This window comes from Nomascus leucogenys, chromosome 2, assembly GCF_006542625.1.
Source record: "Nomascus leucogenys isolate Asia chromosome 2, Asia_NLE_v1, whole genome shotgun sequence".
Classification (NCBI taxonomy): domain Eukaryota; kingdom Metazoa; phylum Chordata; class Mammalia; order Primates; family Hylobatidae; genus Nomascus; species Nomascus leucogenys.
Genome location: NC_044382.1, coordinates 117869885 through 117892903, shown reverse-complemented (window position 1 = coordinate 117892903; position 23019 = coordinate 117869885). Strand labels below are relative to the sequence as shown.

Sequence of the window (23019 nt, the reverse complement as noted above, 5' to 3'; positions counted from 1 at the left end):
CCATTTGGTTTTCCTCTGCAATGTATTTCTACTGTATTTTGCCTGCCTAGTATCCAAAGTATCTGAGCACCCAACTCCTGTTTCTCTGGTTGCAGAACTCCATTTTCTTTGGGTTGGGGGTGGGGCACTACTCCTCACCCATTTCTCCATGTGATTCAGTTGAACCTAAGTCTATACTCCTAGCCATAATCATTAGCACATGAGCCAAAGAGCCAGTGACATTAATCCCAGGACATTTGCTGAAAAAATTAGACAAAAGTGTAGATAAAAGTGCCCTTTCCACTGAGGTCTCTGAGCTGTCTGGATGCCAGTCTGGATCTGCTGGCAGCCATTTTGCCATTCACTGGGCAGACCTTGCCCAAGAATGAGGACAACTCAGGGGAAAGAAAAACCAAGAGATCCAGACAGAGCTTAGATGGCATCTCATACCTGGCAATAGCTATATTTGGAGTGCTACCTACCTTGAACATTAGTTACTGGATAGTTACAATTTCCTATTTTTGCTTCATCTAGTGTGTACTGGAGAAATCTCGCCCTTTACAACCTCTCTTTCTGCTTTGATATGTGGTAGTTTTCTGCTTTGATATGTGGTAGTAACAGAGCACTTGCTAATTCTTTCAACTCCCCTGTGATCCAACTTTTCAACATCATAACTGCCCTTTGTTAGTCTGATTCGAAGGTTTGTAAAAGGCATTGTGAACATAAAATAATTCAAGTTATTTTAACACGTTAATGATCTAATTTTATGGGGCCAAAGACAAGTCTCACTATTTCTCAATGACATCTATTTTTACTAACTTCTACAGATTGTTACACTCCCGTGTGTGCATAACTGGATTATTATTTTTTGAGACAGATTTTCACTCTTATTGCCCAGGTTGAAGTGCAGTGGCACAGTCTCAGCTCACTGCAACCTCCGTGTCCTGGGTTCAAGCAATTCTCCTGCCTCAGCCTCCAAAGTAGCTGGGATTACAGGTGCCCGCCACCATGCCCAGCTAATTTTTGTATGTTTAGTAGAGATGGGGTTTCACGATGTTGGCCAGGCTGGTCTCAAACTCCTGGCCTCAAGTGATCTGCATGCCTCAGCCTCCCAAAGTCCTGGGATTACAAGCGTGAAGCACCACACCTGGCCTTGAGTGGATTATTTCTTTACTGCATAAGTTACCCAAACCAAGCGCAGATTTCCTAGTTAACATGTACTTTTTACCTGGCTAACCCATGTGTACCTCCCTGAATATTTATTCTCCACCTGCGCCTGCCTCTCAGCTTTGAGGGGACTCCCCTAAAGTCACTGAAGCTGTGTAGTAGTCTGGGCCAGCAGGCTGGAGGGTGCCTCCAGATGCGACTCTTTCAACCCACCCTCCCTTCTAGATCAATTCACATGGACCTTCTTAGCTTCATGTCTGAGCTTACTCCCCTCCAAAACTTTGTCCTGCTTATATATGGAATCTGACCACAATCTGCCTACCTCCTAATGGGCTCAGAAGGCCCCGTGGGGCACAGGTGCTAGGAAGGTCCCTAGACTTCAAGCTGAAAGGTGCCTCCAAACCCAGATGTAACACTCACCACCACCCATCTACAATCTTCACTCTACAACTACATTTTCTAACTACAACTGGACTAAAGAAAGAGCAATCCAGGCCAGGCATGGTGGCTCATGCCTGTAATCCCAGCACTTTGGGAGGCTGAGGTGGGTGGATCATGAGGTCAGGAGTTCAAGACCAGCCTGGCCAAGATGGTGAAACCTTGTCTCTACTAAAAATACAAAAATTAGCCAGGAGTGGTGGTGGGTGCCTGTAATCCCAGCCACTTGGGAGGCTGAGGCAGAGAATCACTTGAACCCAGGAGGCGGACGTTGCAGTGAGCTGAGATTGCAACACCGCACTCCAGCCTGGGTGACAGAGCGAGACTCTGTGTCCAGAAAAAAAAAAAAAAAAAAAGCAATCTATCATGAAGGAACAAAGAACAGACCCTCACTACTCCCCCTACCCCTTCATTACGTTTTAATACGTTTACAAAATAGGATTAAGAACTACTCTAGAGGACCATGTACATGATAAGATTATCTTTTATTAGAGATCTTATATTACATATTCCCAAAAAGATATAAAATCTTCCAAGAGAAAATATCAAAACCTGTTGATTCCAAGGTGAACAAAATGATCAAAACGAAAGCAAACATTTTCTTCCAGACAAAGGAATATAAAAACACTTCGGCACAAGTACAACAAAGGCATGGGAAGATCATGATAATGTTTTACAACACATTTTACAGCATTTTATTTTAATCGGTATTTGTAGAAAACAAGGATGCTGAGTTCTTGAACACTGCAGTCACAAACTCAAACTAAAATTTCCAAAAAAAAAGGAAAGAAAACACTGAACTACTTGGTCAACTAAACTTAATAATAAATGTAACGAAACCTAACCAAATAAATATGCCACTGAGATCACAACTGAAGTGTATGGTTTTTAGTGTGTGCCACAGACATTAAATTATTTAATCAGTTTTTGACCACAACCCAAAGCAAAAGCATCTTCTCTATTTCCCTGATGATTTATTCTAAAAGTAACCTTAAAAAGAAGAAACTTGCTGTTTAAAGAGAATTTCTGCTTTACCTGTGAACTGCTGGTAGCAATACAAGCTGAATAAAACCCCAGACTGACATGGGACAGATCTATCTCAAACAACCAGCAGTGGCAAAAACCACTGTTATTGCAACAAGATTTTTTTTTTATTTCATCTGATCAGAATTTCGAGAATGATTAAGCACACCCACTTAACCACAGAACACACTGAACTCCCACCAGGAAGGTTATACATTTAAGATGCAATGAAAATACTGATCTCATTCCTGGGATTTGCTTCTGGCAACCCTAACATCTGTAGATGTCCACAAAAAGGAAGTCCTTTTTCTTTTTTCAGTTTTTTTCCCAAAAAATGAGGAAGAAAACTTACAGTACATGCTTATTGCATGAAATTACCCCTTGTAATATCTTTATCAACACTGGCATTGTTTCCTTAATTATTAAAGGTGAAGGAGTTTATGAATTTAACATAACAATAATCTTAGGAGCTGCATCTTGAGTGAAAATCCAGATGATAAACTAAATGGTGAAAGAAAAATTGGGTTTTTATTTCTCTATAAAGATATTGGAATGACAAGAGGTAAATGGAGGTTGAAAGCCACAGAATACGAAATTGATTATCTCAAAGAGAATTTTCAAAACTGTACATACTCAAAGACTCCTTTCTATGCTAAAATTGAATAGTCTAAACGTCGCTATTATTTTAATGTTAAGGAAACAATAATCCCAAATAAATTTTATTAAAAGCACTGTAATGGCACACGGGCTCAGAACTTCACTTTAAGGTTAGCACATACAAAAGTTGAGAATTGAATGAACAAACATATTCCTTAGTAAGATAAACCATGATGAGCTACATAAAAGTGGGTTTCAAAACAAGATCAATTTTAAAGCATTCTCTTTTTAATATAGTTAACTACTGTGAAATGGAAACAGTAGCTGGATTTTGCATTTTACAAAATCCTTGCTTCAAGTTGCAGTTTCCTTGGCAGCAGCATATTTTAATTAACAATATTTTCCTTCCTTGTTTTGTTTTCTGACATCTCAGTACATTCAAATAGTCAAAATGTTTAGAGTAACATCACCACAAATTTAATGAAACAGATCAGAATGTGGCCAGCATTGTCAGGCAAAATTTACATCATTTATGTGTCATAGAAAGTACCCACCCTCTCCCCGACCCCGCAACATTCCCCCTTCCCCAAACAGTAATATGGAAACTGATTTAACAAGACTTATAAAAAAATAAGGCACATTTTGATATGGTAATTTTAAAATAGAAACCCCTTCTCAGAACACCTGTATTCAAATGAGCTGTGTAAAAAGACACCTTGTGGTACCTAAAATAGGTTTATGGTACCTATGGAATTGCTTCTATTTTAGTGAAGATGGAATAAATTGCACCCATCCCACACTGTCAAGTAATGAAAATATGCCTCTTTTTCTACTGTTGAATGATTCAAAATCAGGTATTTCTGGAAATACTTAGAACGGGTAGGAAGGGAAGGAGAAGGTCAAGAGGTACACCAGAAAAAGGTATAAAAATCATCTATGTTAATCATAAGGGTGGATGGATTGCACTTTTCCACTTATTTCAACACATAATTTTTCTAACTAGTGTGAATGATTGCAACCATTTTGGCCATTAGCTTTTACCCACAAACATTTTATTCCATTTCAGCCAAATAGGTGTTTTTGTAAAACTAATGAAGAATCAGCACACAAATACTTGTAAGAATCTCTTCACAACCCCCAACATAGACATAATTAGTTAGCATATAACCTGAGATACAATCTGTTGAGAGGCTGTCTTTAAATATTTCTTCATTTGTTGCATCAATTCATACTGATAGTGGTAGTTCACGGGAGGAAGTTTTAAAAAAAAGAAACTTGATTGATAGCATGGCTTTTTTTTTTTTTTCTTAATGTACTGGTAAAAGAAAAAAGAAAAAACTCACAGAATCACAGAATTCATGTTCTCACAGTAGCCAGAAGCTAAAATAATGTGCTTCTTTATTGCACGTCAAACCAAGAAAGGTATAAAAGCCAATGATTCCCAATCCAAATGTGAAAGTCAGGTTCACCTCAACTGGATTCGGAATGTGCTGATTTCCATTGGACTCAAATTGATCTCACTTATATTCTGAGTGCCGGGAGGTGAATGCATTAAGGATAATGACGAAGGTGTGAGACTTTCGACAATAAACTTGTTAAAAAGTTTCTGTACCAGTATCTGAAAAGCAAATGATAAAATTTGCATATTTAGATCAACTTTGAAGATTAACAGCACAACTATATATTCTGTGAAAATTAGTATGAGAAGGAATAAAACAGTATGTTGAAGTTCTCTTTTGAGGAAAAAAGGGTAGATTAAATATACATATATAAGTTATTAAATATATATATATATATATAAGTTCTTTTTTACAGAAAAAAGGGTGAATTAAATATACATATATACATGCTTGAACATACAGACTATCCTTGGAAGGAAACAGGAAACCAGTAATGGTCATGAACAACATATTCTGCACTGCTTTTTGTATTGCTTGAGAATTTTATCATGCACAGGGGCTTTTTCAATAAAAGAAAGGACATCCAATGGCCAAGAAGCTTTAAAAATATCCTCATTCTCTTTTAGTCAATACTTATCCCTAACAATGGTAGTCCTCAACCACTTTTTCCTGTTCTGAAAGAGTTAAGAGAGAGCACACAGGCTCACTACAAGTAAGGATCATTATGTCATTGAGTCTCAGTCTATAGAGGTGGACAGGTCATTTGGAAAGTATTTCCCTCACTGCTGCCATGTTATCTGTCTCTCTGGATCGTATAACCCCCTTATGACTCAAGGCCTTAATGTCAGAATGCTCAGAACCAAGTATACTTAGATCATCAACAATACAATACAGTGCAAATACAGTATAATTAAAAAGTAATAAAAATATCAGTGCTTTCTTGGCACCAACTCCAAGCAGGGTAGGGTAAAAGAAATGTAGAAGCTAATCTATCTAAGTAGGTCCAGGGCTCCTACCACATTTTTCTTATCTTTTTGGACCCCACACACACGCTAATTTGTAGGGTTAGAACTGAATCACTTGAGTCTGGTCTACAGCATTATTTATGAGGTTTTGGAGGAAAGCTGGGTCAGCTGAGCTGCCTGGTGAGGCAGACCTGCCTGTGTGCCTAAATCAGCCCAGCTGCCTTCTCTGAGTCATGGCCCTTTCAGTGACAGAGGCAGGAGATTGGAGGTTTGTTTCCTTTCAAGGACAGGCTTGATGGAACTGCCAGAAAGACCAACTTGAAGAGAAATAAACAATAGGCAGCCAGCAAGCTGTGTTCAGACTGAGGATCTGTTTGGCCTGCACAGTGTTGACTCATATGCAAATCTGCATTAATCAGAAGACCAAGACCTACATTTATTTCCCAAGAGAAAACAACTGATTGGCGCTACGTACAGCTGCCTCCTGGGCTGTGGGTGGATTATTCCACTAGCCTACAGTCTGAATTTTCCCATTTGCTTCTTTATGGCTACCTCTATAAGCTTCAGTTTTTATAAACTTGCCTTGGCCTCGGTAGGACTTAGGTTTACCAATGCTGAACTAGATGATATGCGAGCATGTGTGGTTCAGGGGAGGAGAAAACTGGGGGACTGAGAGCAAGGCACTTTGTAGGCTGGAAATAGAAGGCCTAGGAAATAACAAGAGCATTGCCTTCAAATGTGCATAAATTCCAGCTATGCCTTTTGATGTTGACAAGGAAAGGAGGCTGAAGTTTTGAAAAAGTGCATTTTTCAGATGGGGAGATTCAAACTAATTTGCAGACCGACAAAACAGATAGTAAAGAGGCAACGAAACATGATCTTATTGTCAAGATCCTTTGCAGAAAGAGGATTTCAAAGCACACTAACACTAAGCAAAAATAACCTTTTCAACTTACCTTTCCCTGAGTAGTAGAACAAAACAGCCCTGTGCCTTTGCTAGAGAACCGACAATCAAACCCTTTTCTGTGGAGGATCAAGGCTGCCTCATTGGAATGCCCATTGCCCACCTGCAAATGAGCAGAATGCAGTCACACCGCGCAGACAATAAAGCAAATATTTACGGTACTTCACACACCACTCTCTTGATGTCAGCATCCAAAAGCACATTTATTTAGCAAGAAAGTTAGGCAAATTCATCTCTCTTCAGGTCCATGCTCACTGCTTATTCACCTGCTACCATCCTCTCCTACTTGTACTGAGCCAGGTGAGATTATGTTCTAAGGTTACTTGTTAGGTAACCTCATGCCTTGGTTTCCCCTATAATCCCCGAGGACTTAGATTTCCTTATGTCCACACATTATATATTGTTTTATTAAAGTTTCTTCAAATAAAGCATTGTGTTTTCATCTTATTTTTCAAATACACACATCAGTTGAATAAACTGCACCTAAACTTAGTCCTTATCTGGTCATTGAATGATATACCATCTAACTTAAAAGTCATATATTCTTCTTAATTGAACATTAATTTTTGCTAACTGCATTCTTAATCTTTGATGTATTGATTCATTATTTTTATATTAGAGCTATCTAAATTTAGTTATGCTTTCACTTGATAGGCCAGCTCACATTTACCAGCTTGATGTATCATTTAAATTGATACTGCAGAAGCTATTGTTGATAGGCAGACAAAAATAAAAATACTAAACATGACAAGTCAGCTAAGAGGGTCAGTATACCTTTTCTTGCAATAAAATTTCTCATATCCATTTAAGTATCAATGTCATGAATGGTTTAGGTCTCTGAATATTTTAAAATACAATTATCTTAATAAATTTTATGTTTCCTAAAGTTGGAAGGTGTTTATAAGATAAATGAATTAAAAATCCCTGGAAAAATTAAGAAACATACAGTTTTTGAAAAAAGAGTCATGTGCTGCTCAGCACTGACACTGTGATAAAACTGATTCTTTCCCCTGTTCTCTGGCCAGACAGGAATATGCCCAAACTCTTGATCATCCTCACTAGGGGATAAGATTTTTTAATGTACTAAAGAGACATCTTTCCTGAATGGCTGCCAGAATCTCCACCACTGATTTGATTTTAATGTGCCTGAACAGTTTAAAGCTGTCCTCACCTCAGAGTCTTGGCTGGAATAACCTATGTTATGATGTTTCACACTGATATTTTGTAGTGGTACTGCTAAGATTTTGTTTGAAGGAAGAGAAAAGTCATTTAAGGAATTCTGAGTCATCACAAGACCACATGATACACACAGCAATTTTAAATCATATGATAAAAATTTCTAATGCATTTCAACACATTTAAAACACCCTCCCCATGTAGTATAAAAATAACACATAGGAAAACCCTTCATTTATGGTATCATTAGATCTCCAAAAGAATAACAGAGAGGACTCTGTCATGTGCCAACTGTGAAACCTTAGGATAGTAATTTCTTCTTCCTAAATATCTATTTTCTTGCCTGTAAAATGGAGGTAATGCTTGTATTATTTCCTTCATGGAGTCACTGTGTGGATTAACCTGTTGAAAATACTATGTAAGTAGCTTCACACTGCCTTGTAGGGCAGAATGCGCTAGTGCAGGAGCTGTGTAGTAAGAGTGGTTCAGAGCCTGAGTAGGGAGTCAGACAGCTGGATATCTGGATCTTTGTTCTGCAATTTACTAGCCGTGGGTTTCAGCAAAACCAGGTTTTCCTTTTCCGTAAAATGAAGATGAAATGAAATAGCTTAACAAAGATCTGGCCAAGTGTCTGGCACACAGGAAGCCCTTAGCATAAATTTCCTTTATCGACATTACAACTTTGTAGCTAAAGACTCAGGGAACTCCTAAATTATATGTCTAGAGTTGTATATCAAAATCATAACAAAGTCTGGATTCAGATTAACAGATTAGAAACCCTCTTCATTAAGCTCTTTTAAAAGCACATATCACTATTAACCTAAAGCATTTGGCCATTTTAACTCATGGGTCCATCCTTACATATCACTTGATAGCAGGCATTGCTAAAATTCCTGCAACACATGTGCTCTTGGAATAATGAATTCTTAAGGCCTTTATAGCAACAGAAGGGGACAAAAAACGTGGGGAGGGAAACACCTTTGGAATTCTACATTTGAATTCTACAAGCCGACAATACAAAAATAGAGATAAAAGTCACAAAAATTAACTTTCACTGATAGAAAAAGTTATACTTTCTCTCAAAACTAAAATTACATCACTTTTGTAAAAACGAACTGAAATAGCAATCATCTTGTCCAAGTTTTTAAAAAAGCAAATATTCATGAAAGTATCAGTTTTCAAGCAAAAATACCTGAGGCAAAGCAGCAGTTTTTCAGTTTCAAAGTCTGTCTAGACATTTTATTTCCAAGAAAACTGTTTTTCAAAGTAGGGAAACTGTGAATTTAACTTGAATATGCATGCAGGAAAACAGATACCCTCAAGCAGTCACACTGCATGCTCTAGGAGAGTAAACAGATTTTGGAAGAACTGCTTTTACATTCATTAATGCATTAGTAATATCTGAACCCCATAAAATGGGAGGATGTAGGGAAGAAAATTTACAATTTTTGAAATTGTGCCAAGTACTGTGGCAGGTAACTGTCTTTGTAAAACAGATTAGATCACTTTCGAGGCTGAATTACTGAAGTAAGGCTGGCATATTCAAAAGTTGCACAGAGAAAATCCACTGCAAACTTAATTCAGGGGATAAAACCAACATTCAGCTCATAGACTAAGCTGGGCCTCTGAGGCTCTTCCAGCAACTTGGTGGAGTATCGGGAAAGATGATTTGGTTTGCAGAATGAAGCCATCAGATAAAGCTGGGCCTAGAGAAAGCTGAATCAGACCAATGATTTTTTCTACCATGAACCATTTATGTGACTTTGAGTAAACCTCTATAAATTCAGCAAGCTAAGCTGGACCTGTGAAGAGTCCCTCTGAAGACTGAGGGTCAACCGCAGTGACAATATCAGTCATTGCTAATACCTGTTGAGCACTTGCTGTGTGCCATATCCTGTGCAGAATGCTTTTCATCAATTAACTCATTTTATCTCACAACAACCTTTGAAATAGTTGAGGTGGTATATGAGTTTGTATTAAAATATGTAAATATACAAGAAAATCTCTATCACAAAGCATTCTCTCTTATACTCAAATAGCAATGACCACCAGTGATCCTGGATTAGCCCTTAGTCTTCTCCTGCCAATGGTTGGGATATCCTTCTGTAGGTGTCCTATTATCACTGAGGACACAAGAAAAATAGACAGTGTATTCCCTCACATTTTCAGTGCTCCCTCTCCCTTCTTGTTCCCATGCAAGACAGTATAAGGTTCTGAGAAGCCATCTGGACTCAGACACACCTGCGTGTGCCCCAGGACCACATTACTGGCTGTGCGTCCTAGACAGTTATCTATCATATCTCTAGGTCAGTTACTTTCCTATTCTGTAAGATGGGATGAAAATATTGCCTACCTTCTCAGGGTTTTTGTGAGAGCTTTAAATAAAGTTCACGTAAAGCACTTGGCATAATGCCTAGCAAACAGACAATTTTAGCTATGTTATTTTTAAATATCTGAGGAATTACTAACAAAGTAGTAAGTTGGTGCAAAAGTAATTGTAGCTTTGCCATTACTTTTAATAGCAAAAACTGCAATTACTTTTGTACCAACCTAAAATATCAGGAATAAGTCAAAGTGACATCAAGATTTACTCTGGCAATGTTTTTATCTCATTATTAGTGACAATCGCCATTGTTCATGACTGAACTATCACAGGTGAGAACCTTTACTTGTCAAGCACTCATAGGGCTTACTATGTGCCACACACTGTTCTAAGTGCTTTACTAACACTGAAATTATCTCCAATCCTCAGAACATCTCTAAGGTGAGTATTATTACCATCTCCATGTTACTAAGGAGGAGCCTGAGACTCAGAGAGTTAAGTGACTTGCTCTAAGTCTCGTGGTTAGAAAGCAAAGGAGACATGCTCATACCCAGGACATCTGACTCCAAAGTTTAAGCTTTTAACAGCTTCCTTCTCCTACCTTTGCACTAGCTATGAATTTGTGCTCATAGATACCTAGCCAGGAGAGAAAAGATAAAAAATATTTTTGATGTAAAATAACAAAATACTGTAAACTAAAGGATATAACCCCTCCAATTGACGGCTGAAAAAGAAGAGTACTGACTGATGGTTCCAGCAGAGATAAAACTACAACTTATCAAAAAATATATCAATTCAGAAACCAAGCTTTGGAAATTGTAATTTCCTTCCATCTACCACCTATCCACCTATCCATTCACCCCACTTCAAATAGGATTTAAGGCCATTCTGAAAATTATACACACATGACAGTCTCTTTTAAGAAGAAAAGCAGGTGAATAGTCCTCTACCGAAGATCTTAAGATGTGAGTTATGTCATTCCTGTCTCGCACCAAAAGAAACAGTAAACTTTTGGAAACTGTAGTAAACGTTATGTGTACAACCACCGTTTGTGGGGAAGAGAGGGGCCATAACTTTGGCCAAATTCTCCAGGACTCATAGGACCCCACCCTCCTCACACGGTTAGTAAGGTGCACATAGATTAAGGCATGGCTACACATCTGGTGGGAAAATTTCTCCAAACCACTCAGATTCTTTGAAAATACCTAATACTCATCTCTAGTGCATTCTGGCAGCTAGAAAGGTTAGAAAATTACATGCTCCATTTTAAGTCCTAAGATGGTACTATAACCAGTAGAAATTCATTTTTTAGGGTGCTCATTAAAATGTCCAATAATAGCTATCCTGTTTTGATCAACAAGATAAAATGACAGACAGAAAGGGAAGGTAAATGGCTGTTCTTAGATACGTACAACAAAGGAATTTTTTTTTTTTCTCACAATTTTCACCTTTCCAGAAGCTAGGGAGATCAATAAAGCACCAATCAATTCTTATAAGAAAGACAAATAAAGTAAAATCCTCAAACTGCCTTTTATAAGAAAAGAAGAGGCAGAATGAACAAGTGGAGAGATAAAATCTTATTCAGTAAGTGGTGCTGATATTGAAATGATGGTTAACTACTTGCAAGAAACAGTTAAACACAAATCAAAATAAATTACATAGAGAAACAGTTAAGATATATATATATATCACGTTTATATAAAATAAATATGTCTAAATATAAAAGCTGTGGAAATAATCTGAAAAAAAAAAAAAAAAAAAAAAGAGCTGAACTACATATCACATTTCTAAAGTATTCCAAGTAGAATGGTTCCATGAAGCTAAGCTTATCCAGCTTCCTCTTTGTCCCTCTATTCCAAGCTGAACCTGCAGCTCCAGCTTCAGAAGCCTGACTCACGATCTGTCCTCCCATGAGATCCTCCCAGCATCTTCCCTACCCAATCTCCCTTTTTAAATAATGGTCCTTTCCTGATGACAAGGCTTTTGCATTTAGTGTATTTCAGTGGTGTTCATGTTCCCTAGGTTTCAAACCTTTACAGAAGCTTCTTTGTAGTATCTCAAGCTCTTTATAGTGTAGGGAAAGGGGGTGATCAAGGAAAAAAGTTGAAAGACAGGCCAACAGAATAGGAAGGCTAATGGGTAAGTTTGTAGATACTGGCTGGAATGGGCAAGGCCATGCAGCATGCTGTGAGGCAGGGCTTCAAGAGATGTTTGTTCCCCTTTTCATCTGAATACAAATATACGGCATATAATCATTTTCCAAAAATTGATATAAAGCAGAAAAGCAAGGTATGTCTGTCTAAAAGCAAGATATGTCTATATAAAATGTAAAGTCATCTACTAATATAGAGCAATCCCTGAAAGCCTGGACTTTTAGAAACAAATTTAGTAATTCTAAAAAAGTCAAATGCTACCCTCTGAGGCCACACACAGCACTGAGATTCAGAAGGCCTGAGATTCAGAATGCCTGATTCTGCCATTTACCGCTGGGTGACTTTATTTTTATCATTTAACTTAGCTCTAATTCTTACTTTCCTAATTTAGGAAATGGAGATAACTCAGCAATTTCATGAGAAACATTTTTAAAAATTACAAATTCCTAGGCTCTCCTCCCCATCCCTATAGAATGAGAATCTCAGAGATCTGGAAATTTGTAAAAGTCTCTATGTTTAAAATCTCCCCTGTGTGGTCCAGATACAGTGAATCTGAGGACTAGTAGTTGGAACTGCTGAACTACCTCAGTGGGTTATCATACCTGCAGCCTGCAACTTGCCACCCTCACTGTTCTTCGAATCTATAACCCCTTATCCCAGGAGTCAAAAAAACCAATTGAGGTTTAAGAATTGAGAAACTTTTAGACAGCGGCCAAGAGCAGGGCCAAGCAAGGGCACTCTCTAACATGGTGCTGAAGGAGTTGGTCAGGCAGGAATACACGTGTCCTTATCATGCTAAGGTGGCCTTCAGACACATTTCTCATGAAATAGTGTGGTGGTTAGGAATATGCTTTCTTAAATACAGGCCAATGCAGACTTCAGGTCTTGCTTGGAACCTATGTCTATTTTGACATTATTTGAAGGGGAAAAATAAGTTGCATTCTCCAAATGAACAGCCCATTATTGCACATTGGAAGCTTCTAGCACACAGAAACAGGAACCCAAACCAAAATGCTTAGGTCTGGCTTCTGCACTTATTCATTGAGTCATTTTGTCTTTCTTTTAGTATACGCATGGAATTACAGTGCACACTTTGTAAGTACAGCTTTCTTTGAATCAATACCCACAACAGTTCCCTTCAATGATTATCTTTCTATTATCAGGTTAGAGCAATTCTTTAAAGAAGCGGTTTTGAATGGACCAATCCTTCCTCTTGGATTACTAGTGGGCTTTTAAACAACTGTTATAAATATGTGCTAAGACTCAAAGGCTAACAGAGGAACTGGCACCAACTGATATGATAACGCAAAACTGCCAAGTATTTAGTTCTGATTATGAGCCAGCATGGTAGTTACCAACAGGCATTATTAACATTTTAGTTTTTAATCCTCTTGGTCAAATCTTTATGTTGTTAAGTTGCTCTCTATTCCCTCTGCTAAAACCCCAATCTGCAACCAAGTTGGAGTAAGTGTCATTAGGATAACAAGGTATGTTTACAGAGTGCTTTTGTTTTCAAAAGGTTTTCACAATAGGATTTCATGTTTTTAGCAAAAGACCTGACACAGCAATACGTGACATTAGCCTCATGTTATAAATGGTAGCTGAGTCAGCAGTCACTCAGCCCACAGGTAGGGAGGGTGGCCCACCTGTCCAAAGGCACGAAGAGCAACGGGAAGCCAGGTGGCTGCAGTGAGTAGAGGCCAGGCTGCAGAGGACCTGAATGCTCAGTGTCTGAACCAATTCAGTAGGCAATGGGATTTTTCATCTGAGAAGTGATTAGATTTGTATTACAAAAAAATAGTCAAAAGCAGGAAGGATGTAAAGAAGTGAGTGACCACTAAAAAAAGGTGACATAAAAAACAAGTTCCAGGCTTCGCTTACAGAAGGTAAAACCCTATGCTCACTAACTCTAGTCAGCTCCAGCTGCTTCCAGAAAACAATCACATTTAAAACAACTACAGTGGAGGAGCCACCTAGAAGTGAGGCTAAGGGATGGTGACCGCCCATCCTCCCCAGAAGCCTCTGGGTTCTTCAGGTCGCTGATGTCCTCTACTGTCTATGCTGGGTGGTGGTAACCTGAAGCCCAGAGTATTTGATGCCCTCCACTCTATTCTTTCCATTTCTTTTAGCTCACGAAGTTATGACACACCTTGGGGAGCCAAAATGTAGACCTACAAAAAGCCACAGCAGAATCCTGGAAAAAACATCTACACAATTCACTGATTCAAAATAGTTTTTGAGATCCTATGTGCAGGCACTGTTCTTCACGGGGATATAGCAATGAATAAAGGGCAAGCACAGCTCTCATGGAGCTTCTGTTCTGGCCACATATCTCTCCGGCCTCAGGGCCTTCACACTTGCTCTTTTCCTGGAGCACTCTACCCCCAGAAATCCGCAGGAGTCTCTTATTGTCTGATCTTCTTCAGATTTTTACTGCATTATCACCCCTGTGAGGCCCTCTCTACACACCTTAATTAAAATTGTGTTACCTCCTTTGAATGGCTGTTCCCTTTTTACTCCTTCATAACACTTAACACCATCTAACATATTACACATTTCTCCTACTTTTTCTTATTTTTATCCTCCCATTAGAATCTAAGCTCTAGAAGGGCAGGGGCATTTGTCTGTTTTATGGCAGTAACTGGCATGTAGTGGGTAGGAAATAAATCCTGCAAGTTCACTCATATGATTTTAAAAAGCCTTTCAATACACACACACACACACACACACATACACGCACACACGCACGCGTGCGCACGCCTCAAGCATTTGCTTGTAGTCATTATTATAAGTCATATATGTTTGCCTGCATAGCCAAGCATAAGTTCCTTATCTCTGAAGGAAACCAAAATACTTCTCTCTCAAAAAACTGAGGATTATTCAGCTGAAGAAGGAAGAAAACCAGGGGGCCATTCTGTCCCTTCTTCTGTCTGCTTCATGGCAGGACAGCAATTTACAAATACAAGAGGTCTTCATCCCTTCCTCTCTGCCTTTTCTTGTCTAAAGACAGGCCCCTTTACAAGGCTTGCTAATCAGCTAAGAGACAGCAGTGCCAGAGCATCTAGGAGCAGACTTCACTCTTCCCATAGATTTATCCTCCCACATTTTCCTGCCTTTTGGGAGCCTGAAGATGCTTTCTTCCTTGTCTTGTCTCTAGAGGATTTATGGCTCTTTGTTAAAATATTATTTAGGCAAGGTCCCAAAACCACTGCCTTGGGAAAAAAATACTTTTGAACTGGGGCCTCTCCCAAGTGACAGGTATAGCATGTACAATAGACTATTGCTATTTTTCCCCTGTTTATCTGACCTTTGCTTTCAAAAGTGTCTCAACCAAAAATCTATAAAGAAAAAAAAGAAATTATATTTTTTCTCCTATATCTTAGACATAAAGTTGTAAATCTCTAATGTCCAAATTATAGGCATTTATCTTTACTTTATTGCTTTAGTTCTTTGTTCTAAATTAAACATTTCTCACCTCTTATATTGTCTTTAAACATGAGCATCCTCTTCTTTTCATACTTAGGCCATTTACCATGAGATATTTTCCACAGAATCCATAACCACTTACTATTTCCAGCTAAATCTATGTCAATTTGCAATATCAAAACAGCTTTGCAACACATAAGAACAATGTCAAATGTCTAATTCTTATTCTTTCCAAATGCAATCTTTTTGATGTTAAAAACAGGTATGAATATAACTGCAGTCTAACTAAATTAAATTTCATGCCTAATAAAACTTCCCCATGCTTTTCCTCTATTATTTCTTCTAAACAGTTGGTTTTCTAATGGGAAACTCAGTTGCAGTGATTCTCAAGAGAAAGGTAGGAAAATACAAAGCCTTTGATACAGAAATAACTAAATACTATTTCTCTAGCTTCTGAGAGATACTGTCTAACAAGGAGAAATGAATGGGAAAAGTCAGTAGTGCTAAACTTAAGGCCCAGATTGCCCACCTACTAATGATATTTCCTGACCTGCTCGCCATAAAGAACTTAAGAGTAAATTAGTATCAGGATATGCTCTAAAATATACAGCAATAGTCAAATGAAAGGCATGAAGCTTTTGGCTAAAGGTGAAGCCCTGTTAATAATTCCTCAAATCATAGTAAAGCATACATTATTTTTTTCTCCTTTCCTTACCCCCTTAAAACAAGTACATAATAAACAGTAATTTTTTATAAGATATATTTTGAGACATACCTTTGACTGTATTGTTCTCAGATTAACGAGATGAACGTCACAAGGCAAAGATGACTGTAATGGAGAGAATTCACCTTGCAGCTCAAGGGTAGGTGAGGAGAACTTATTTGCCATTGGAAAGACTGGATGATTCATGAGAGAAGAAGTTATGTGGCTAAGGAGAGAAGGATAACTGACCGAATTCTTTTCTTCTTCCTATCAAGAAAAAACAAACATGTTTAAGAGGTCTATATTTCCAGTTCTCATCATATTAACAGAATTATCTGAGAGCGTTTACTATAAAAATATATGAATAATTTAGTTTTATTATATTTTATAAATAACAGTCTTAGAAAATACTCCATAAACTACCAAGTTTAATTGTAAGCAATACAAGAAAATAAACAGTGCACATCTAACTCATATGTTTAAAATATCTTTTCCATTGATTTAATACTAAAAATACTGAAAACATTTCCTACATACATTTTAGGACAAGGCATACCTTTTTATGAAAATTCTCAACCTATCACAAAACTCTCAAAGTACAAGGATTGGGCTGTACATAGATTATATGTTGTGCATCATCAAATATTATCTCCCTTCTCAGGTTTCATCCACCAGATTCTTGTAGTTTCATTTATACACCTTAACAAGACCATAAAGGCATGTACTGATTCAAAGCTAAAGTCCATCCACGTTACCAAATGATAGGAACTAAATGTTACCCAATGACAGAATTTAAAGAAAACAAAACTCTCAAAATAAATCCAATTTTTAAATATAAATAACATAGGTGGCATGCCTAGATCATCTGATTGTTTTCTTTCAACTTGGTAAATCATTGCCAATTGTTTCACTATTTTATTCCAGAAGCAGAAGTGTTAAATATGTTACTGAATAGTTATCACACATTTACATAGTATATGATTATTCCATATAATTTAAAATGCTTTAGTTTTTGCTATGGTATATGGTTAAAGGCAACATTTCTGTATGTTCAAACATTAAATAATCTACTACTGTTGGTAGATTAAATATTCTAGATGACATGCAAAATTAAATCAATGACTGAGTAGAATCTTAACCTAAGGAGTAAAAACAGACACAAATAACTTAGAAAATAATTTATGCAGAAAGGTCCTTTGATCACCAGTTACATTTGAACCAAATTTAATTTTGTATCTTATTTTTTAAAATGATTACTCCATTGGTATCTTCTGATTTTGCATCCTTTTTGTAATATAAGGCTCAGATAAAAGGCTTGGCTACTGATCTGTGTGAAAAGACACGATTTAAGAGATATAGAGCTTAAAATTCAGAATGTCAGATTAGCATTGCACAGAAGGGTGCTAGCAAAAAGTGACTAGCATCGTGCCAGAAGCTAACATTAGATGTCATTACAATTCAGACCATGGGGAGAGAAAAAAAAATTTTTAAGACAGCGGAGGGACACTGCAGTATTAAGATACTGACAAAAAATCAGGTCTGAATGAATTGTATTAAAAGAAAGATTAAATAAAGCATATAAAATAATATTCTCCAGTAATACTGAAATTTAATGCAGCTTGTAGAATAACATGAATAAAGAGGGAACAATTTCAACAAGGTATTTTAAATGTACTCCAAGGTCAAAGGACTTCATAATCTAGGTTAGGATTGCTGACAAAGTCACTCACGAGCAATAAAACATAAAAGATTCAAACAGAAAAGAAAACACCTCCCTCATCATATTTGGGAAGTATTAAGTCCACTCTAGGTCAAGAAACATTCAGAGAAAGCTCTGGCTTTGTTCCACAGTCTTGGAGTAATTCCTCACCACTCCAGTGAGTAGCCAGAACACTTCCTGATTAATCTTCTATACTTCAGAAGCAGTAACGTGCATATATACCAATCCTCCAAACCAGATTAGTTCTTCCTAACCGTTGGTATTTCCCCAAATTAACCACACAACAGAATGAGTTGGGGCACCTCTAATCAACATAGATTCTTGGGTCCTATCCCAAATCTACAAAATCTTGAGAGGTGGGGTCCTGAAAATGCAAACTTGAAAAGCCTCCCCAGGTGAATTTCATGGAGTCATCCGCACACTGCTCCATGACCCTGTGCTGGGAACTGCCACCCCAGACATTCAACCTTATAGAGAAAACAGAGCTCCCTTTAGAATCAAAAGATAAGCTTTACCTTTTAACTACCTTTGCACTAGAAAAACGAGATTCGGTTTCAAAGACATTTTGACAGGAGTCTTCTAAAAGGAAACAATGTCATGGATATTAAGGACTTCAAGAACTTAAAAACTGTGTAGTTTACTGTCCTTAGAAAGATAAAGAAGTTTATAGAAGAGTTGTGGTTCTCTACCCTAAGAGCGCCATGAAAAAATAACACTGCTGGAGGCTGGCCAGGTTGGAGTGGCAAAGTCTCACCCAGAGTTCCACCATTCATGTACTTTCTTATCATATTTACAGCAACAAGAGGCTCAACAAGACATTAACTGTTGAACCACCAATATTTAAATTAATCTCTACAAAGGTAACCTTTCCACTGTAAGTCATATAATAAACCCAAAGTTTTAAAAACATGTTTTCTACAGGAAATTTTATGTGTTTAAGTTATAAATGAATTCCCCAGCCTTGTACTTAACTAATCTAGTACTATAAACCTTATTTAATTTCTTGTTGGTTGGAAGGTTTCAGACTGTGTAAGTGTAGCTTTCTCTCTGCAGCCTGTCTGACATTAAAGAAAGTTTCTAGCACCTTCTGATCCAAACCACACAAAGTACAGCTCTTCCTCACTGGGTTCCAGCCCTTACTCCATGAGTCAGAACTTCTTGCCAGACTTCTTGGTGCCCTTTATTAAGCTCACTTTGAGTTAAACGATCCTGTTAAATCATGGTGAGATAGTAAGAGACCATTTTTTAAGTTACTCTTGTTTATTCAGTTTGACTTGAAACATGGTGAGAACTTAATAAATGTCTGTTGAAGTAAATCTATTAATTTAATAAGCAAATGCAATATAAATAAATGAAAGAAGAACACTAGAGAGGAAGGGTGGGATAAGAAAGACAAAGAGGAAGAAGGAGAGAAAATGAATAATAATACATTGAATCATAACATTTAGAGGTAAGTATCTGTAGCCCAGGACTGAAGACTGTGGGGCAAATTTGTAGATACACATTTTGGTAGGTCTGTATGGTATTAAAAAGTTTTTTTGTTTTTAAGCCAACTCTTTAATAAAAAATTCATACTAAAAAAGCAACCCCAAAAAACCCGAAACACATTTTTTGTTTTTTACCCAAGAAACTGGAAATCTGTGTCACCCTGGACAGGCATTCAGTCCCATGTGGAAACAATCAGCTGGAGCTGAGTTGTGGGTATTAGTGGGATGTGTCCTCAAGTTTACTGTAGATCTTCTGGTCACCTAAGTATTTACCCTTAGACCTGGTTGGCCTCCCTTATGCTGTCACTTTTCTAAACCATATAAGTATTTAATATTTTAATCTGATCTCTCCCAATTTCTTCTCCTTATATTTAAAGGTAAAACAACACAATTTTAACACTTGAACACTTACAGGGTTCCTAGCTCAGTGCCTCATTAAACAACCAGTAGCAGGAAAGGGGTAAGGATAAACGGTCAAAGAAACAAATCCTAAAGCCATCAATGCCTGTTTTTAGTCCATTTTCTGCTGCCATAACAGAATACCACAGACTGGATAATTTATCTATAAAAAAAGTTTATTCAGCTCACAGTTCTGGAGGCTGGGAATTCCAAGAGCATGGCACTGGCATCTGGTGAGGGCCTTCTTGCTGCGTTATCACATGGTGAAAAGGCAAGAGAGTGCATGCAAGAGCTCATTTTTATAACAAAGCCACTCCTACAATAACTAACCCATTCCCATGATAATGGCATTAATTCATTCATGAGGGCAGATCCCCCACGACCCAAAAGCCTCCCAAAGTTCCCACTCCCAACACTACCACAATGGTAGCCAAGTTTTCAACACATGAACTTTTAGGGGACACATTCAAACCCTGGCAATGCCAAAGAGATGAATCCTATTTTCCATTTCTATTGGCTTTGAGGATGATTAGCATAAATGATGGTCAACCTCGTGCAGCCACAGTCCTCACTGGACACCTGCACAGATCACACAGTGGATATCATCCAAGTCCTTGTTTTTACTGACTCTCTGCATAATTCTCTGAGGACAGGACTAACTTCCACTTAGTCAGCTCGGGATTATTTCCATGAGGCTCTGTCATGCTCAGGGCTTCCCATTAAAATCTCTTCCTACTCAGGGAGTATCCCCCTACTTCACTTCCCTCCATCATTATTTTAGATATTTGAGTCTGAGTTGAAATTAAGAACGCTTTCTAGAAAATTCAAGTTACATGGTATTAACTTTCATCAATTGCCTTTTTAATTATTTTCACTAGACATTAAAATGTATTTTCTCTTCTCTAGTTCATTTCTTATTTAAAAGAAACCATTAGTTGAAGACTCAGAATCTATACTTGAGTAAAAGAAAATTTTCATCAACATAAAAACATTAAATTAAATTTAAATCAATTACTATCCAAGGAGTTCTGAATGGGAATAAACAAATTATTTCACTTCTAAGTCAAAGCTTTATAGATTTGATGAGAAAATTTTTATTGTTGCAGTTAACAGAAGTTTTGTAGATTAGTGTCAATATAAAGTCATATAAGCCAGAAACTTTTTCAGGAGGAGCAAAAGACAGTAGCTGTCAGCACTCAGACAATGATTTTCCTACGCAGATTTAATCCTTAAAACTAAGCTATCTTGTCAGTAATTGATTTAAAATATCAGTCTCAAGAATGGTATGGCTCTTGACATCTAAAGTGGATACTAATTCTTTTTTCTAAAATATTCTAAATACTGGAAGAATTTTTGCTTTATTAGCTGTTGCCATTTCATTCAATCAACTAGTATTTTATTTAAAGAATGTCTACCAAATATAAGGACATATGAAAATGAAGGCAACAAGTCCCTGGAATCTAGTAGGAGGAATGCAACATGTATATGAAGACAAGGTAATAGGCAGAAATTGCAATAAATACAGCGGCAAAATTTACTCTAACAGCTCATTCATCTATGCATTTGGATATTCATTCATATGACATATATTAGGCATGTCCTCTGTCAGGAATAATCCTAGAAGCTGAGAAAGGCACACTCCCCACTCTCATGGAGTTTATGGTCCAAAGGAGGGGAAAAGATAGGATCAAATAATCGCACACTTGCAGGAAGGTGAGATGCACAGTTTGGAGGCAGCATAGGGGAAGGGCTTTTAACCTGGTCCAGAAGCAGCTGATGAAGTAAGCAATAACCGAAACTATCACCAAAAGTCTCTAAGGCAGAGGATAACAGGCCATATGCAAAAGTGCTGTGGGGAGGAGGGGATGGAAAGTACTTGGGACTTAAAGGAAACCAGTGGGCCTAAAGCAGACACAGTAAAAGGCATGCCAATGCCTAGGGGACATGCAGGGCCCATATCATGAGGGGCTCTGGAGGCCATGGTAAGAAATTTTGACTTTTATACTGACAGCAATGAGAAGATATCAGAGGGTTCAACAGGAAGCAATAAAGTGAGATTTGGCTTTGAAAAAAACAAAAAAACAAAAAACATTCTGCCTTCTGGGTTAAGAACAGACATATGGCAGAAAGAGAACAGGGTGGATGCGTATAGGCTAGACCCAGGAAATACAGGAAGTCACTTTAGATTAGGGTGGTGGAAGTAAAGAAGATTATAAATTTGAAATATTCAGGCAATGAGATAGATAGGTGATAGCAATTACTCCGTAAGAAAAGGCTGATGGGAAGAACTGTCTATCAGGCAGAACTCGTGTCTGTCTTGGAGTTGTATGGGATGGCGGTGGCTGTTGACTGGGGGGAACACTGGAAATGGGCCAGGTTTGGGAGAGAAGAGAGATTATGAGTGTTTTGGATATGTCAAACTTCAGGTGTCCTTCTAAACAGAGAACATCAGGAAGCAATTAGATAGATAAATCTGGAGGTCAGAGACAAGCCTAAGTTGGAGATATGTATTAGTGGCTTCTACCTGTGTGGAGGATGCAAACAAAACCAGGGGAATAAAAGAGATTGCCAAGGGATAGCATAAAAAATAAGAAAAGGAGAAGGCCAGGGGCCATGCTTTGAGAGCTCTAAGATTTAATGGCTGAGTAGAGAACTATTAGAGAGATAAAGAACTACCAGACAGGTAGGAGGAAAACCAAGCTGCATAGCTCCATAGAAGCCCTGGCAAGGCAATATTTTACAGAGTGACAATGGCCAGTGTCAAACACTGCTGAAAGGTAAAGTAAGATGATGAAAGTCAATATCCACTGGATCTACTGACATCGGAAAGAGCTCTTTCAGAATATGATGGAGGCTAAAGCCAGACTGAAACAAATGGAGTGTGAGAAGGAAGTGATGAAATAAACTCATCTCATAAACTCTGGCTCAATTGGGTAGGAGAGAAGAGCATAGTAGCTTATAGGAAATGGAAGTAAGAGTCTGAAGAAAGGCTGTATTCCATTTCTATTTTTAACAGAAGAAAACAAAGAGTGTTCAAAAGCTAACAGAAAGAATCTCCCAGGAAGTGTTGGATATGAGGAGCAAGGGAGAAAGAGAGAG

At 37.8% G+C, this 23019-nt stretch overlaps 1 protein-coding gene across 1 annotated transcript in view; it reads right to left on the bottom strand.

Annotated features, from left to right (window-relative positions):
- Positions 1-2050: 2050 nt before the first annotated feature.
- Positions 2051-23019, bottom strand: part of MAN2A1 (mannosidase alpha class 2A member 1) — a 177007-nt gene continuing 156038 nt past the window's right edge. Inside the window, exons 20-22 of the mRNA XM_030817529.1 lie at positions 16387-16581; positions 6526-6636; positions 2051-4822 (exon numbers count right to left, since the gene is read on the bottom strand). Coding sequence (XP_030673389.1) covers positions 4670-4822; positions 6526-6636; positions 16387-16581 — 459 coding nt within the window. The 3' untranslated portion in view covers positions 2051-4669. The remainder of the gene's footprint in view (positions 4823-6525; positions 6637-16386; positions 16582-23019) is intronic.